At 43.0% G+C, this 19,156-nt stretch overlaps 1 protein-coding gene across 8 annotated transcripts in view; it reads left to right on the forward strand.

Moving 5' to 3' along the window:
* OSBPL3 (oxysterol binding protein like 3) overlaps window positions 1-19,156 on the forward strand; it is a 154,653-nt gene that overhangs the window by 97,393 nt on the left and 38,104 nt on the right. For 6 of the 8 annotated variants that reach the window (XM_045197313.2, XM_045197312.2, XM_045197311.2 and 3 more), the window contains 6 exons: window positions 2,340-2,507; window positions 3,097-3,220; window positions 4,175-4,278; window positions 4,485-4,577; window positions 5,875-6,031; window positions 15,869-15,996. In XM_045197313.2, coding sequence (XP_045053248.2) covers window positions 2,340-2,507; window positions 3,097-3,220; window positions 4,175-4,278; window positions 4,485-4,577; window positions 5,875-6,031; window positions 15,869-15,996 — 774 coding nt within the window. The remainder of the gene's footprint in view (window positions 1-2,339; window positions 2,508-3,096; window positions 3,221-4,174; window positions 4,279-4,484; window positions 4,578-5,874; window positions 6,032-15,868; window positions 15,997-19,156) is intronic. The other 2 variants (XM_045197316.2, XM_024562966.3) reach the window with 1 other exon arrangement.

Consider the following 19,156-nt stretch of genomic DNA (forward strand, 5'->3'; position numbering starts at 1 on the left):
GAAAATGTTAGAACTCTTTTCTCCCTTGGCCACATTATTTGGACTACGGGCAAGGGGGGCTGAGTGCTGGGAGAATAAAAGCACGAGATTATGAGCTCCATGTCTGAAGATGTCCCTGTCCTCCCCGTCACATACATGTGGCGCTTGGGCAAATGCACACAGCGTGTGCATGTAAGTGACTGACCGCACACAAGCCGTTCTGATTTCTAGCCTAAGCCTATATCTGTGGGCGTGGTTCATTCTGTAAAGCAGGGTTTCTTACCCTCAATGCTAGTGGCCTGGAGGATTCTTTGCTGTGGGGGCCGATCCTGCGCACTGTGGGATGTCGAGTGGCATCCTGGCCTCTCCCCACTAGAAGTCACCAACAACCCCCTCCAGTTATGACAACCAAAAAATGTCTCCAGACATTGCCAACTGTCCGCTGGGGGGAGGGGCTAAATCACCCCTGGTTGAGAACAACTAGTGTGAAGTAAAGAAGGGAGAGACCTATAATCTTAATTTAAAAAAAAAAGATTTAAGAAAGAATATTTTCTGCACCCCCATTTAAATGGGCAATCTTCCTTATGATAACTTAGGTTATTTCTCCACATAGTTCCAATGGCTCTTAGTTCTGTGTTTTGACACAGTCAGGAAATTATAGGTTCTTGTTCACCCACTATTCTAGTTAACCGAATAAAAGTGATTATTAATTCCTAATGTTTAAAGAACTAGAATGCCGTAAGACACATTAAGTGCTCATATCATGATTAACGCAGTTTAATACTTCTCTGTGTTGATTCACTTTAAGTTCTATTTGTGCTTCTTATTCATTCTTTTGAACATCAGCTGTGACTACGTGTAGGTCCCTGTAGTTGTCTGAAGCTCCTACTTTATGGCCTCAGAGGCAGGCAGTTTTTAAGTGGGGGCCATCCAGTCCCCTTCTCTTGTTTTATAGATGAGGGGTCTGGCAGCAGAGGTCATTGCTTGTCCACCCACAGTCCTGGAGCCACTTGAGGGGCTGAAACAGATCCCCGGTCTGCTCTTTAATAAAGGGCTTTTATCCGTCTCCCCTGTTCAACCAATACCCAGCGAGTCGCGATGAACACCCCCGGCGCGCTGATTGTTAGCGGCCTCTGAGGGGAGATCAGTGTGACGGGTGATGTAGATGCCTGTAACATTCCTGCTAAGCACATCTGGGAAATGAACATACTTCAAAGACACGATTTAGGGGAGACAGAGGTGAGCGCTGGTGTTGCTTCTTCCTGTACACATTCAGCAGCCCCGGAAGAGGTGTTAAGCCTCATACCTACTCCACCCTAATGGAAGAGCCACCCTAACATTTCCTCCATGAACGATGCTGCTGACAGCTATTTCCACATCCCTGCCCTCAGCAGCGGCGTTTGTAAAGGTTATAACAGGACTGACCTGAATTTTTCGTTTTAGAAGCTACCCTACCATGCATCCTTTTGGGGTGTTATAAATTGCCACTGCATAAGCCTTGCTGTTCTAATCTATAGGTATATATCATTTTCCACTTTGAAAATATTAATATGCCCTTACACACGCGCAAAAATATTGACTATTAAGAAACATATAGGGTGCATAAGTGTCAGTTATATTCTTTGTCATACTTTTATGAACATTTGAAATATTTTGTCCTAAAAGTTACTATTTACAAACATTATTCTTCATGGAAATTAGACATTGATAGATACTCATCTGTGGAGAGAATGGCTAAGTGTTCGTCTGTGTGTGTCTGAAAAATCCTGGAAATCACCAACCATACTTTTTCTGAGAGCAGGAAAAATGTTCTTTGAAATAACCTTCACATTTATTAACATGTATTCCTCAGCAGTGTGTTCTTTGACAGAGAAGATTAACAAGGTTAAATATTTCAGGGAGAATTTACTAATTCCAGTTCAGAGAAGATTAATCTGAAATGTCCGAATTATAGAAGAGTTTAAAAAGAAATAGGGCGCTAGTATTTTCAGCAGGGAGAGGAAAAGCTCGGACAAGAGGACTTGGAAATGCTTGGAGACACGTAAGTATAAACTTCAGTTTTAGTTGTTTAGTGTAATTGACACTGGCTTGCTTTCTTAATAATAGCGTCACAACTGGACCCTCTCATACACAGCCTAAATGTATAGTTCATGAAGACCACTTTTACTCTCCGTTTCCTCCTCAGATTTGTTCCCGTAGATCCCATGAATGCAAACTAAGTCAATAAGCTGGTATTTCTACATTTCTGCATGTGCCAGTGTGAAAAGAGAGGGTGTCGAGAGTGACCTCGAATTGGTGAAGAATTGTTCCTTTCAGTGAGTGACGCTCTTGTTTCCTCCTTTCAATTTAATACAATTCAGGTCAAGTCACTAGACGTCTTTGATGAGTGGGTATCCAGACTCCGCCACCACAGAATGTACCGTCAGAATGAAATCGCCATGTTTCCCCACGAAGTGAATCACTTTTTCCCGGGATCCACCGTCACAGACTCTGTGGATGGGGTCTTTGACCCCATGTCAAGCAGGAAGGTAGTAATTTGCCAATAATGAATCTGAAAGAGGGGATGGCTTTGGGTGGGGAATCCCACCTTGGTGGGGGCCGGTGCTGTGTCTGAAGAAGGGAAGGCTTGGGGGCAGGCGCAGGGAAGCTGGAGCTGGTTTTAACGGGTCTGTTTGCCCAGCCAGTCCCAGCCAGGTCTGAGGAGCATCTGTCATCTCTGGGACAGTGACTGAAGCAGAGCGTGAAAAGAGGGGTTTATCAGCCCTGAACGCTCCAGCTTTCTCCTGGCCAGTCTGACTTCGGTTTTCTTACCTGGTTGCAAAATGCAGCAGGGACATTCGTGGCTATACAGGATCGCAAAATCTCCCAGCATGCATGTCATTATTTTGATATGATTATCATTTGACAGCAGAAGAAATGAAGGACTTTAGTCCAAGGCCACCTAGCATGGTATGGCCAAGCTGGGGTGACAGAGGAGTGCTTTGCTAGAAGCTCCTTTCCCATTACAGGCAGAGGGCTTCTGTGAGCAACTAGCCCACAGTGTTACCCTTTTACCCTAATGTGCGCCCGCACTGGGCTCTTTTCACTTACAATGTGTCCTCGTGTTCTGCGGAACAGCGTAGCAGCATATCAAAGCAGAATTCCCTTCAGACCGGAAGCAATTTATCCAATGCCTGTGGCGGCGAGGCGCGAGTTCCTTTGTGGCTGCAGTCTTCAGAGGACATGGAGCAGTGCTCAAAAGGTAGAGTGACCTGAACCCTCTGCGCTGTCTGTCACAGCCCTGAGGTTCCACTGCGTCTGTGTTCACCCCTCAGGTGAACTTGCCTCCTTCCCCGGCGCTGGACTGCATTCCCTTGCATATTTTGCTGATTCAGTCTGCCCTTTGTGACACTTTCATTGCAGAGTTTCACGTCTCCTCCTGGGGGTGTGTGCAGACTGGGGATCCCAACAACCTGTTAACAGGCTGAACAGGTTCTCCAAGTGATTCTGATGACACCAGCATTTGAGAGGCACGATCTTAATGCATTTGGACTTAGACTCCCCAGCAGAAACAGCTACTGTCATCCAGTGAACAGCAAACTGAGGACTATTCTTGAGTTAGTGACCCAGGAACTGGTTCGAGAATACTCTTAGGTCTTGTTAGGTCCAGCTGCAGAGGATCAGCAGAGTCTTCATACAGGTCCATGTTCAACCAAGTATCTGTAAGACCAGTACAGCCTTCACTGATTTAACTTGTACCGGCTCCTAATAAGCGGACAGCGACACCCTGTTATTGTGACATTAGAAATGATGGTGACGATTTGTGCTTACAGTGTGCCAACACTCTAAAGGCACACTGCATATATTAGCTCATTGAACTCACAACCATCCCGTTAGTTAGGATAATTATCCAGAGCTAGGTGTATAATTATCCCCATTTTCTAGATGAGGAAACTGAAGCACAAAGCAGGTACGTGCTTTGCCCAAGACTCACAGTTCATGAAGTGGATTCAAAAGGAAGCAGCCTGGTTCTCCAGATCCATGCCTTTATCCATGACAGTCTATTGCCTCTCCTGAAAAAAAAGGAAGTCAAACTTCCTGTCCTTACAGATGCTCATCACATACAGATAACTGAGAAAAGTAGCTGGTGCTACACAGAGAAGCCTGAATGTCAAGATAAGTGCTCCTGAATCCGCCCTTTGCTTTCCCCCCACAGACCTGGCACACTGTCATTCCTACCTGGTGGAAATGAGCCAGCTCCTCCAAAGCATGGACGTCCTGCATCGGACGTATTCGGCGCCAGCTATCAACGCCATCCAGGTTAGCCAGATCCCTCTTCTGTTTGCATCCTGAGTCTCTGCTGCCTTCCTTTCTCCTCCCTGCCTTTCGCTAACAGCAGGATGTTGTCTCTGGTCAGGTGCTTTGGCAAGTTCAAGGGGATGGAAGTGGTCACTTTGCTGTGTGTTTTCCCCTATTGCTGTGGTGGACTTTACTGTCTGTGCTCTCTTTCCCATTTTGAAACAAAGGGTGGAGCTTTTGAAAGTCCCAAAAAGGAGAAAAGATCACACAGGAGGTGGCGGTCCAGAGCTATTGGCAAAGATGCCAAAGGAACACTACAGGTAACCACCGCCTCCCCAAGGGGCTGGATTCTTCACTGGCCCTTCTCTACACCCCAAGTGCTAGGGGCTACTTGAACTCAAGTAGGAGAATAGACAAGTGGGTATTCTAGTTATTCCCTCAAATACCCTGTGCAGAGAGATGACTTCGATCACGTAGGTTTTTCTGGACACTAGAATAGGCATGTAATGGATATTGGGTAAGGGAAAATAGTGTGAGGTTGGAGGGATATAGCCATTTCTAGGACTTGGGTTTCTCCTTTCACGCTGAGCCCGCCTGCAGCGCCCCTGCTTGCGTAGGCGCTCTGATCCACCCCTTCTGCTGCTGCTCAGCGGATTCCTCATCCCTCCGAGCCCCTGGCTGGAGTTTCTGAGTATGCGACGTGGTGCAGATGCTCTTTTGCCTCTTGTCTCCAGTTTCCCATCAGATGTTTACTGTGTCACACTAACTGCTGGCTCTCCCAATACCAGCTCAGCCAGAGGCCCAGATCTGCAGCTTGGACGTTGCATGTTAAATTGCAACATCATTAGGGTCCGAATTCATCAGAAAGTTACAGATAAGACACCTGCTATTGTCTTGTCAACTCTTTGGTTCGAAGCAGTTTATGGGTTGAACTAAATAAAAGAGTGATTTGTGTACAAATATGTGAGAAATTAGATCATTTTCTAGAAGCACCAGGAACAAATTAAACACACACACACACACACACACATTTTAAAACCTATCCACTCTGACAACCTAGACCCCGGGTGACCAATGCGGAGAGGAAGGAATTGAGTGGAACTGAGAAAGAACCCAGCAGCTTTGGTGGCCATTTTGAGCCTATAGCTCTAATGCTTCTATTATTTATCAAGAATACAGCAGTCTCCCCTCAGCTGTGGTTTTACTCTCCATGGTTGGTTTCCTAAGGTCAACTTTGGTCCAAAAATATTAAATAGAAAATGCCAGAAATAAACAATTCATAAGCTTTAAATTGCGTGTCCATATGATTCAGTGCTGTCTGAGGTTTCAGACATTCCCCAGGAGGGGGAGGGGGCGTCTTTTAACATATCTCCGCAGATAAGGACTGAGTGCTCGTAGGCAATTTTTCACCCATTTTTATTTTTGCAAGAAGCCAGGTCAACTTGCAGTAGAAAGTGCTTTCCTGAGTTTTCATTTATTTTCCGTATAAGTAATCATCCAGTAGAAAGACTTTCCTATGAATAGCCCTTTTCCTAACACTTTCCAATCTTAGAAACACATAAAAATTCTAAGCCATTTACATCTAAAAAGTAATATCGCCTTTTGGTATCACTTCAGGTCCCTAAACCTTTTTCTGGCCCGCAAAGACTGCATTCTTCCAACCCTAATCTGTCAACACTAGACTTTGGGGAAGAGAAGAACTATTCTGATGGCTCCGAAACCTCATCCGAGTTTTCTAAAATGCAGGAAGATCTGTGTCATATCGCCCATAAAGGTGAGTGAGCTTTCTTCCTTCCTAAGGTGTCTGATGGAAACGTCACACGCACATCTGAATGTAGGCTGTCCTTGGAGAGGGGACCTCAGTTGGTTAATTTCCTGAGCCACTGAGATTTTAGGCAACCCAATTTTTATTTTATTTTATGTCCCTGGGAGTAGGGAGTGTATTGGCAAAAAGGTTTTTTGGGTTTTTATTTTTTTTAACATTACCGTTAGGGGAAATAGTGAGAGCATTAGGTATAATTTAAGAGCTGAGCAATTTCTGTGCTGCCGATGGAGGTGTAAATTGGTACTACTCTGGAGAACACTATGATATTATGTTTCACCTTTAAAAAATCTGCCTGTTCAGTAACTCTAAAGAAATCATTTGTAGGAATTAAAATTTATTCAAGTAAAGACATGCATTGTAGCATTGTTTATCACATCAAAAATTAGAAATAGATGTTCAACATCATTAGCCATTAGGAAATGCAAGTTAAAACCATGCTATTACCACACGCCGTAAGAATAGCTAACATTAAGAGAAATACGACAGCACCAAATGCTGGTGGGAATACAGAGAAGCTGGCTCTCTCTTACATTACTGCGGGCAGTGCAGGATGGTATAGCCACTGTGTATAGCAGTTTGGCAATTTTGTATTTAAAAAAACACACCATGAACCCAATATTTATTCACATTCCTGGGCCTTTATCCCCGAAAAATATTAACTTAAGTCCACAAAAAACAAACTGTACACAAATGTTCAGAGCAAGTTTATATGTATTAGCTAAAAACTGGAACAATGCACGTGTTCTTCGACAGGTGAATGGTTAAACAAACTATGGTACATCTTTATAACGGAATACTACTCAGCAACGAAAAGGAGCAAACTGTGGTTATGCACAAGAAGTTGAAGGGATCTGAAGGACATTATGTTGTCTGAAAAGTCAATCGCAAAAGGTTACATAGTGTAGGATTCCACTTACTAACAGTTTTGAAGTGATAAAATTATAGAGATGGAGAAGAGATTAGTGGTTGTCAGAGGTTACAGACAAGGAGGAAAGAGATGGGAGAGTATGGGTGTGATTTTAAAGGTTACTAAGTGCCCCATAATCGAGGGACTGGAGTTTTTTAATGTAATAGAATCATATGACAGAATAGTCAATAGCCACATAATAGTAATAGCTACCTTATTCCTAACTCAGAGCTGTCTGTCCAGTGTTTGTTAAGCGCTTTATGTACACTGTCTCATTAATTCTAGCAACAGGCTATGGAGTAGGTGTTGCTATCTTCTTCGTTACACAGATGAGAAACCTGAGGCTTGGAGAAGCCAAAGAGCTCCCTGAGGTCACATGGTAGAAAACAGCCAACCTGAGACTTGAATCCTCACTGGCCTGACCCCGGAGTCTAGCTCCTGCCCTGGTATCTCATCGCCCTTACAGACAGGGCAGCCAGGGTTATTTTTATAGAGACAGAAAGACGTTCATAGCATGTCGTTGAGTAAATGTATAAGGTCACAAAACAATCTATAGGTACAATCCCAATTTTTCAGAAGAAATAAACTATATAAGCCTGGTGTACACAGACATACTCAAAAGTCTGGAAGGAGATACACCAGCATTTTTGTGATGGAGGCTGGAGTAATAAATACTCTTTATCTTCTTTGTGCTTATCTTTTAAATTTCATATATTAATCATTTTTTTCACTTTTTAAAAATTATTATTCAAGTACAGTTGTCTTCTCCCCCCCCCCCCGCCCCCGCTCCACCTATCCCTACCTCCCACCCTCAGTCCTGCCCCACTTTGGCTTTGTCCACGTGTCCTTTATACATCATTTTTGAAGGAGAAAATGGCTTGGAGTTTTTTGAATGGGAGGGCTGTGTTTACTATAGGAAAGAAGACATTCCTTCTATTGCCTTGCTCTCCTAGACCTGTGCTTCTCTTCCTTCCCGATACTGATTCCTTCGGCTCTCTTTTCCCTTACCCTACAAACCTAAAGCACATTGGCTGTGAGGAAGCCATGTTACCCTCTTTGCAATGCCCACCTCAAACTCTGGCCCTGGTTCTTATTAGAACATTGTCAGCATTTTTCAGTGCTGTTACATGATCCATCTGTGGAACGGGTGGAAGTACTACCCTGGCCCTTTAAATAAAACTCTTCTCATGTCCCCTTGTATGTTCTCTACTATTAAAGGATCAGTTATAACTAGGGCATTGCATGTTAGGCTTGGAGGGAGGAAATGCCTGTAAAACACTATTACTTTTTAATAATATGAACTGTCTTTTTAAAAGTGGGAAAATAGTTCTCCCAGCAGAAGGGAAATAGCCCAGCTTTAACTTACACTGAAGAAGCTGCTTCCTCAGCAGGAGCAGGGTATTGAGTGGATCCATTGATCCCGTCCTCCTGCAGAGACTCAGACTCATGGACAGTCTCTAATGGCCTCAGACAGCGGTTCTGTCTTTGGGGCTTTGTGAAAGCCCGCTGGCTGCAGAGCTACCACATACCTAGACGAGGTCAAGGTCTGAGCTCCGAGGAAGGCCCCAGCAGCACTTACTCCACAGCAGATGGTACCCCGTGGGCTTACAGACAGTGACCTCCACAGGGAGCCTGATGAGCTACAGTCCCTTCCTCCCTATTAACACCCACACAGAGACTGCAGGGTCTCAGGAGTCTCTTCCACGGTCCGTAACTCAGAGGCCTCCTGGGCTAAAGACCACTCTCAGGTTTGCCCGAAGTCCATGACCTTCATGCTTTTTCGCTTCCATACATTTCTTTCTGCATAAGCCTGATTTTGTTGCTGAGACTTTCCATTGTACTTTCTTGACTGTATTGCTAATTTATTGCCTATTTTCCAGCACAGTTGAACTAAAGCCAAGAATTCTACTGATTTTGTAAACTACCATATACCCACTGTTTCTTCAACCTGTTAAATTTCATTGGAATTCTGCCTGTTGTGTAGAAGTTAGAGCAAATGGTAGGCAACCAATATATAACCATCATAAAAAGTGCTTGTTATGTTTTTATAGACTATAAATTTGATTTTTATGGTATATCTTTGAACTAATTCTCACTGGTTCATGTGTCTGGCCTTGTGTTTATGCTGACACATACAGAACAAAAAGTCCTAAGATCTAAAAGCCATAAATAATTTACATGGCATATATTAGCCATCACGTTCCCCAAATTGTACTTTATGGGACACTTTACCCATAAAACACGTTTAAAACAAAAGATGAAAACGTCTGGAGAACATTGTTGATTCTAGTTTCCTTTGCACTTATGTAAGAAACAATAAATATTAAAGGTCCTGATAAGTCAGTCATGAAGCAGAAGTTCTATTAGCTTTGTTTAACTCGATAATTTTCAATGTTATTTGGGGAATTCTCCCCGCTCCTCTCCAAACAAGTACCAGCTATTATCGCTATGGGACTAAAATTTCTTAAAAACATACTTCAGGAAACTCTGTAAATAACAAGCCTTTTTAGAGTTACCCTCTATGCCAGCTGAGTCAGAAGACAGGCATTCTCTCTGCGCCGCCTCTGGGACGGACCGGCTGGGGGACTTCGGCCATACTGGGCCTCTCCGTGACTCGGGTGCCTCATCTGTAAAAAGTCCTGAGTTTTCATTTATCTGGGTTTTCAAGTGGTTGTCCTGACTCTTTTAGTTCTGTAATTTTGTAATGGTCTTCCTTGACTGATTATTTTGCACTGATTAGGAATAATTCATACGGTTGCTTGTTGTTACCAGGATATTTTATGAGAGTGTTCTAGTGGTAAGAGGAACAGAAATGACTGGACTTGGCGAGCAGATTTGGGATGGGAAGCAAGGAGTAGTATAGCACGGGGGTCAGCGTGCTCCAGATTGCAGTGGAAGTTCATTCTCCCTGGGAAGGGAAAATGAGGTCTTACAGATACTTCTGCAGCCTGTGGAAGGTTTTTCAGTGAGAGAGATCATTTACAAATGTAAAGGCTAACAGTTGAACAAAATTAAATTCTGTTAAGTTTGATATTCTTTTGTTTTTGAATCGTATTTCTGTGCTGGGTTTTAATTGAGTGACCATTTGTTTTTCTATTTATTTGTTTGTTTATTTATTTATTTTTGTTTTTAAATTAAATATATTGGGGTGATATTGGTTAATATTATTATCGGTTTGGGGTGTACAAGTCTTTGATACATTGATCTGTATATTGCATTGTGTGTTCACCACCCAAAGTCAAATTGAGTGGTTACTTTTTCAATGGTTTTGAGCTTATGGAAGCATTGAATAAAAAACCAAGTATGTACAGTGACATCATTTTCATCAATTGAATGAAAAGCTAAGAGATATATTCATATATGGTTTAAAGAGAAGCCAGATGATTTATCAAACATAATGTAGCATAAAAATTTGCTAAGCAATTGTATTTATATAAATAATCAGTAAGTAAGTAGGACCATTTAATTAAATCACTCCATACATTTAAATTTAAAGAACCATTTAGATAAAATATAGGTTAGAAAGTATTTTAAAATGCTGGACATTCTGTGAGGTTTGAAAATTAAGGGACACTGATTACCAAAGATCAAACCACCCCAGATAGTTTACATATGTTAACGTTTTTATTTATTTATTATTTTTTGGATTTTGTTATTTTTATTTTTAGACAGAGGAGAAGGTAAGGAGAAAGAGAGGGAGAGAAACATCAATGTGTGGTTGCCTCTCACCCGCCCCCTACTGGGGACCTGGCCTGCAACCCAGGTATGTGTCCTGACTGGGAATCAAACTGGCGACCCTTTGATTTGCAGGCCAACACTCAACCACTGAGCCACACCAGCCAGGGCTGGTATGTTAATATTTTAAAGAAAATTCACCAAAATGTGATTTTCATTCAAAACAGGGAAAGGTAAATAATGAGTCCTACTGTGGGTTGGATGCTATATAATAGCATGTTTTTTCACTGTTTCCTTAAAGAATTCTTGAGATATGGGCATCATCCATCCATACGGATGTGAAAACCGAGGATTTATCTGATATCTAAACAGTAACTAAGTGGTAGAGGTAGGATTGTGGTTTGTGTTTGCCTGTTACGAAATTCCTTAACCTTGTACCACACTGCCACCGTAAAGGCGACATCCATGCTTTTCCTGTCTCCCTCAAGACCTTACTCTTTTCTGATGCTCAGAAACTTCCAGAGGAGCATATTCAAAAATAGAGCTCAGGTAAATTAAGAATATAGGTGTCCCTCAGCACCAGCCGTGGCCCTCCAAACATGCTGTCTGTACTCTCACCACGTGGCTTCCATGCCGTTCTTTTATTGAGCTGATAGAGATGGGAAAGGTAGTGACCACCAAGAGTCAGCTGTATGATGCCTAGGGTGTTCTGTTCTGTCAGAGGCTCGACCTGTGTCCCACACTCTCAGTACAGTGAGGGGGTCTGAGAAACGGCTGAAGATGGTCTGGGAGAGAGATGAGTAAACAGAGATGCCAGAATTGCCTTCCAATATTTGAAAACCCCAGGAGAAAAGAAGTAGTTGTTTGCCAATGAGGAGACACTGGGGTCAATGTCAAGTTAGGAACACAAAGGACTTCCTTACCCCAGAAGAGTGGGCCACTTCAGGAGACAGCGAATGCTCTAAGAAGCGTAGAACCACCCCGATCATTTGACAAGGGCGTTTGGAGGTGGAGAGCTGCTGGTCATTCTGTGTGGCGGTGGCCTTCACGATCATTGAGGTTCTTTGCAGTTGCGAGCATCTAACACTTTTATGTGGTTTTGTTTATTATCAGATACCTATTGATATGATATACCCATTGATCTTCCTTTTTCTCTGGCATCATGTTAGAAGTTAGTAAGGAAGCTCTCCCATCACAGAGAATTTTCCTGACCTCTGAGATTCTGTGTCTTTAGTGATTAATGTAAATATGACCTCCTATGAGCACCCTTTAATCATCGCTCTGCATGTGTTGGGTCATGAGGCTGCTATGAAGGACTATTTTAATGTCCCCTGAGTGAGCCTAAGCATTCATTGAAGAAATTTAGCGCTTCGGGATCTGGGCTTCTGAGCCCCTTTGTTGTGTGGCTTAGAGAGTGCTTTATATGTTAAAATTAAATACAGTGACTGTGCCCTGGCCAGTGTGGCTCAGTTGGTTGGAGTGGCGTCCCATAAAATGGAAGGTCACAGGTTTGATTCCTGGTCAGGGCACGTACCTAGGTTGCGGGTTGAGTCCCAGGTAGGAGAGCATACGGGAGGCAACCAATTGATGTTTCTCTCTCTCTCCTCCCTTCCCTGCCCCCCACCCTTTTAAATAAATAAACAAACAAACAAATAAGTGACTATATGAGGTTCTTTCTGCTAACTTTATGCCCACCACAGTCTAATCAGCTATACATTTTGAACCAAATGGTGTACGTTCCATCAATTAAAAAATTTTAATAGGAATCTTCCAGTGTAGTTGACTGCCTAGCATTAGTGCAGGCCACCTGGAAGCCAGAGGAATTGATTTAGTAAAGTGGCAACCAGCTGAGTGCCACATTTATTTAATTTAGAGCAATAAATAAGACAGTGAAAAAAAATTTTTTTTGCAATTAGGTAAGGTAATGAATGTTAACTAGACTTACTGTGGTGATCATTTTGCAATGTATACAAATATTGAATCCTTTTGTTGTACACCTGAAACTAATGTTATGTTATTAATTATGCCTCAATTTTAAACAGAAAAGAATTCTAATAATAAACTAGAGGAGCTTCAAAATAACAGCAGAGAAGCGGTAGCCCCGCGGGACCCACTCAGCTGGGTGATGTGTTCTGGGGAGTCGCACAGGCCTGGTGCACTTATGAGGGCACGAGAAGCCGTGATTCCACTGGGGGCTCAGTGCTTCCTAGCTGCGTCTGCTCTCCCACCGCTCAATAGAGTCTGGTCAATCCCTCATTCATAGAACCTCTGCCCTGCGTGCAGTTATTTATAGGCGTTGTCCTGGCAACAGACTAAAGCATCCCCCTGAAGCTGCTGCCTGTATTTCGGGAGACGGCAGTCACCACCATTTGCCTTGTCCTGTGCTTCTTTCCTCACCATCCCTATTCCTATCGCAGTAACATTTGTTATTTATTATATGCTCTGCATTGGGTTAGTGCTTTACCTGCTTTATCTTATTAATCCCCTAATGATCTTACGAAGTAAATGCTATTATTATCCCACCTACAAATGAGGAAACTGGGTCCTCATTCACTTGTCCACAGTCATACGGTAAGTAAGGGATGGAGCTGGGCAAAGTCCAGGGCTGGTGCTGGAGCCCACACTATTGGTCACTCTGTGGGGCTGCCCACTATTTCAGCACAATTGAATCCTTTAAATCAAAGAGTTGAGTGTGTTCCATAGGCGTTATTAGAAAATTTAGTACCTATTGACCCATGACCTCTGTCTTGTGTAGACAGAAGCACCGTAATTTGTGTGTTTTTAAACAAAGTGTTTATTGGTACTATAACTGTGAAGATGCTCGAAGTCTATTGCCAAACACCACAACCTCAGATGATTTCAGTGGCAACCTATAGGAAGGTTCAGTCGTCCTCATGGCTGTGAACTGAAAGGAGCCAGCCAACAATGCACATATAGTTCCTGTGATACTAAGTAGGCCACTCTTGAATAACTATCTCTAAAAACTCCAAACCCATGGCATTCAATAACATACCAGGCCACTTGAGAAGAAGTATGTTTCTTCCTTCTTCCTGCCCTTCTAAAACACAGTATAATAAAGGAGATGGGAAAGATAATATTCAGATGTGATGTCCACCACCAGTAATTTGGGTGGCACTTTCCTCATTTGTAGGAGGTAATTTGTACATTCTGTGGTCAACACCTGATGAATTGTTTTGCTGTATGTGTTAGTGGGTGTTTTAAATTGAATTTATTGGGTGGCACTGGTTAATAAAACCATACAGGTTTCCAGCGTACAACTCAATACCACAGCATCTGCATACGGCATTGTGTGCTCAGCACCCAAGGTCAAGTCTCCTCCGCCACTATTTATCCCCACTTTGCTCTCTTCCACCTTCCCGCTACCCCCCTTCCCTCTGGCAATCACCATACTGTTGTCTGTGTCTATGTGGTTTTTTCAATCCCTTCACTTTTTTCACCCAGTCCCCCAAGTGCCCTCCCCTCTGGCAGCTTCTCTTCTATGTATTTATGATTCTGCTTCTATTTTGTTGTTACATTGTTTTGTTCATTAGAATCCACACATAAGTGACATCAATCACATAGTATTTGTCTTGCTCTGACCAGCTTATTTCACTTAGCCTAATACTCTCCAGGTCCATCCTAGAGAATATTGCAAAAGGCAAGATTTCTTTTTTACTGCTGAGTAGTATTCCATTGTATAAATGTACCACAGCTTTTTTTATCCACTCATCTACAGATGGGCACTTGGGCTGCTTAAACGTCAGTGCCGGCATCTGAGTGCTTAATAGTGCTAAGCTCTCATTGTACCTGAATACTCACTGAAATGAGCAGAGTGGCTGACTGACAAGTTAGAGGTGGGGTATTCCAGGTCATGCAGCTGGAAAGACTGAAAAGGAAGAGGGTAGGTAACACCTTATGTATTTTGAAATAATTTCAAACTTACCAACAAGTTGCAAGAATAATACAAATAACTCCTATATGTACTTTACTCAAATTCACCATTTTTAATATTTTGCCACATTTATTTTACCTCTTTCTACACATATCCATATGCATGTGAGCTTATTTTTCTGAACTGTGAGAGTAGGAATCCTATGTCTTGTCTTTTTTATGCATTTATGCTGTAGTGTATATTTCCTAAGAATAGGGATATTCTTAACCACAGTTTAGTTATGAAATCCAGGAAATTTAGCATTGAAACAGTGCTGTTACCTCTTCTCCCTCCTTATTCAAATGTTGTCAGTTATCCTAGTTATGACCTTTAATAGCACTTTCCCCCTACAGTACAGCATCTAGTCCATCATACATTGCATGGAACTGTCATGCTTGTTTAGTCCCCTTTAATTGGTAACAGTTCCTCAGCCTTTCTTTCTCTTTCATGAAATTGACATAGGCCAACTTTTGGAAATAGGATGTTTCTTATTAGGGATCGTCTGATGTGATGTGTCCTCATGACCATACTCAGAGTGTCCGTCCCTGGCCAGCATACAACAAAAACGACAGCGTGTCTTTTTCAGGGTGTTTTCCCCGCCACATAACACAAAGCCCATCTGACTCCCATTGGTGATTAATTTTGGTCACCTAGTTAAGGTGTTGTTTAGTTCCTCTACTGCAGTGTTACTGTTTTTACCCTGAGAACCAGTTAGCTTTGTTTCAAACATTTGTTTCTAGTCTTAAAAGCAAAACTCAATAAGAATCCAGAAGTGTAGTACTTTCAAGTGTCACAATGTCTTGATGATAAGTCATAAAATTATGGAATTTTATGGTGGGTAGCTGCTTTGGAATTCACAAATGGGATTTTTAAAAATTTAATAGGCTTTCTTTTTTTAGAGCAATTTTAGGTTCACAGCAGAATTGAGTTTATCAAGCACAGGGTTAGCATACACACCGCCCCCGCCCCCCCCCACACACAGCCTCTCCCACTATCAGCATCCCACCAGAGTGGTCCATTTGTTCCGATCAATACACCTACATTGAAACGTCATTACCACCCAGAGCCCGTAGGTTACCTTAGGGTGCCCTCTCGGTGTTGTACATTCCGGACATGTTTTCAAACAGTCAATTTAGAGTGTGCCTTCCCTGCACTCAAAATATTCAGGGCTGTTAGTTTTCTAAGTTCTTTTCTAAGAAATATATCTCTCTGCATCTCGTTTTCAATCACGCCTCCTCCTTCATCCCTTTTTATAATGATTATATCTTTATAGTTTACTTCACTTTAAGGTCAGCTTTCAACACCGTGTCTGCGGAAAGAGAGAAACTGAAGCAGCTGATGGAGCAGGACATCTCGTCCCCGTCGGCCCAGGTCGTCGGCCTGAAGCGCGCCCTGTCGTCTGTAAGTGCCACGTCTGGGTAGGGAGACGCCTGCCCGCGGGGCCTGGCTCACGAATCTTCTATACTTTCCATCTCCACACTTGTGTTGAAAATTCATGAGAAAACCAAACAAATCATGCAAATTATATTCCAGCCTTTCATCAGATCTTCTTATTCGAAAGACCCAAACTAAGCCTACCCCAAATCTTAGGAGCTAGTATTTCATTGAGCGTAAGATTCTTCAGGTTTGGTTTCCTCTCTTTGTCTTGGTTCTTCTGTTTCTGCAAAGCTTTTGTTGTGTGTTTGTGTGTGTCTGACAGGCATGGGCTTCCTAATGCTTATAAAAATCTGAAAGTTGGGAGATTTCTGTACCTAAGACTTCACAAGCTTTGGTTGACTTTCCAAAGAACAGGCAGTAGAGCAAGATTTTAAATTCCCTCGTATCGTCTCTGCTGCACAGCACTGATTCTGATTACCATTCTTCCGAAGACAGGAAAATTACAGTGGTACCTCGGTACTCGTTAATTCGTTCTGGAACCCGTGATGAGTGCGGAAACCGATGACTACTGAACGAATTTTTCCATAAGAAAAAACACTTAGCTTCCCCCCACCCTGCCCGTGGGAGGGAGATGAGCGTATGCACGGAAGGTAGTCATCTGCCTGTGCGACAACCGAGGAACCCCTGTCAAGTGCCAGATGTTTTTCATTAAGCCACTCTGTCTTTCACGCTCTCTCTCCTTTTTGTCATCTACTCCCGTTCATCCTTCAGAAGAGTTAGGCTCCCGTGAAGGGCTCCTAGAACTCTGACTTTGAACGGCTGACGTCTGGCCGCTCCCTTTGGATCTACAAAAAGCTAGAGAACTTTTAAAATAGCATACGTACTTGCTCCTGCTTTTGCTCCTGCTTTGGGATTCCTATGGTAAATGGAGAATGTGTGCACACCTGTGAAATTATTGTCTGAATAAACAATAAACTCACTATTTAGACCTAGGGTGGGGACAGGAATTGTAGGATCTTGTTTTCAGAAGTCGGCTGAGAGAACTAGAACATATCCGTTCATGTTCCCTGGCATCCTGTTACTGAGAAACTGAAGTAATGCTCCTGGTGGAATGTTAGTGGTAAATGCATCACCAGGAGTGCGTAATAAAATGCTTCAGGAATATTCACTCAGTTGAACATTCCACATATGTTACCTTAGAAAGAAAGAAATAATGTGGAATGACTTCATGTATAGATGTATACATGTATAGACATTAATGATGTCTGCCTTGAGGAGCTCTGGGGTCTTCAGGGTCAGAGACAGAAACACTCCCTGTTGGGCTGCAGTGGCCAGCCTTACACGGGGCGCTAACTTGTTTCGAGAGAAGCAAGGTGGTTCTTTATTTTTAAGGTTTATTTTAGCATTTAGCAAATAGGTTAGCTTTCAGTGGTTTTAGAAAGTACCTCACTCTTAATGGGCTAAGTCCTTTCATTGTGGTCTTCCTCTCCCCCACCCTCTGCCCCGGACGTCTGGCCTCCTCTAGGTAATCTGTTGGCCGATGGAGCCATTGAGACGCAGTGAGCCATGGTATCCCAGGCCAAAGGTGTCGTTACCCTCGCTGAAGGATTCCCTCTCACCCCTGCTCAGGATCTGGGAAACTTGAGCTGCATCAGAACGATCCTTTCCTTTTTGCATCCCTGATAGAGTCATCTCAGGGCTGTCAGAATGGATATGTTGTGCTGTATGTGCAGTCTTGCCATTTTTCTTTTTCTGCCTGTAGCTTACAAGGGGAAAAGGAACTGGTAAAACAACACATTTTGGAGGCCATAGTAAGATTCTAGCCACTCGTACTAAGATACCAGTGGCACAGTGGCCAGAAAAAAGTAAGTGTAGAGATTGTTGCTACATGTAACAATGTCTGTTCTGTGTGTTTAAGAAACTTTTACTCAGGGTTTCCTAAATGATTTTCGAGAATTTCCAAATAACCCATTCCATCCACGGGTACTAACAAATAAAACCAAAATCCTTGCTTGAGACCCAAGCCATGGATTAGACAGGGCCACAGGCTTCTGTTTCTTAGCAGGTAGATCTGCGTGTGGGCTCTGGTGGGTGGGAGGCTCCGAGGAGCCTGGGAGAGGTCGGAAAGAGAGGCAGGATGGGTCTGTGTGCAGGCAGCGAGGAGCTGATCGTGGGAGTGTCTGTGGAACGGCCAAAGGAACTTGCCCCTTTCCAAAGACAGAGCACCTGGAGAAGGGTTGGTCAAGAAGCTTGAAGGAAACATCTTCTTTACCATCAGGCCAGTTCCTTCCCAGGTGGGAGGTTGGGGTAGGAAATCAGATCAGCCCAGGGGGAGATAAAAGAGGACAGGGAGGGTGTACAGGTGTTCCCAACTCACCCCTGCCCCCCATTGCCAAGGCCCTGGCTCTTAGCCCTTATCCAGGTAAGTGAGTTGTTGTTGTTGTTGTTTTTTAATCAGATATCTTAATCATAAAGAATGAATACAACAATCAACACCTATATTGGGGAACAATAAAATTAATCCTCCACAAAATTCTACTTCCTAAGATTCAATTCAACTGGTGTGATAATTAAATAACATTAAAATATGGGCAATCATAAGGGGTGGGAGCAGCATCTTTTTTAAAGATGAAAGAAGCTTGGGATCATTTGGGAGCGACTTGCACAAAGAGACTACAGTAGCCCTCGGTATCCCCAGGTTCCACATCCACAGATTTAACCGACCAAGGACAGAAAATATTCTTTCAAAGAAATGTCACGTTGTCGCTGAGGTGTACTATGTAGTTGGGCCAGTGATGGTCGTGGTAGTTGGGTCTGTACTGAACATATACAGACTTTTTTCCTTGTTGTTATTCCCTAAACAATACAGTATAACTGTATGCTATTTACATAGCATTTATATTGTATTTAGTATTATAAGTAATCCAGAGATGCTTTAAAGTGTACGAGAAGATTTTGTAAAAGGGACTTGAGCATCCGTGGATTTGAGGATCAGTGGGGTCCTGGGGCCGACCCCCTGGGGGTACCGAGGGGCACTGTGGACACAGCTGGGAAACCGCTGGTCACAGTAAGAGCTGAAGGTGTTTGTGATTTCCTTCCCCATCAAAAAGAAAGCCTTACTAACAACCCCTCCTCCCATCTCTGGGAATGGGACTAGAGAAGGGCCGCTGCTTCCAGAGTTTAC

The sequence above is a fragment of the Desmodus rotundus genome, chromosome 6, assembly GCF_022682495.2.
Source record: "Desmodus rotundus isolate HL8 chromosome 6, HLdesRot8A.1, whole genome shotgun sequence".
Lineage (NCBI taxonomy): Eukaryota > Metazoa > Chordata > Mammalia > Chiroptera > Phyllostomidae > Desmodus > Desmodus rotundus.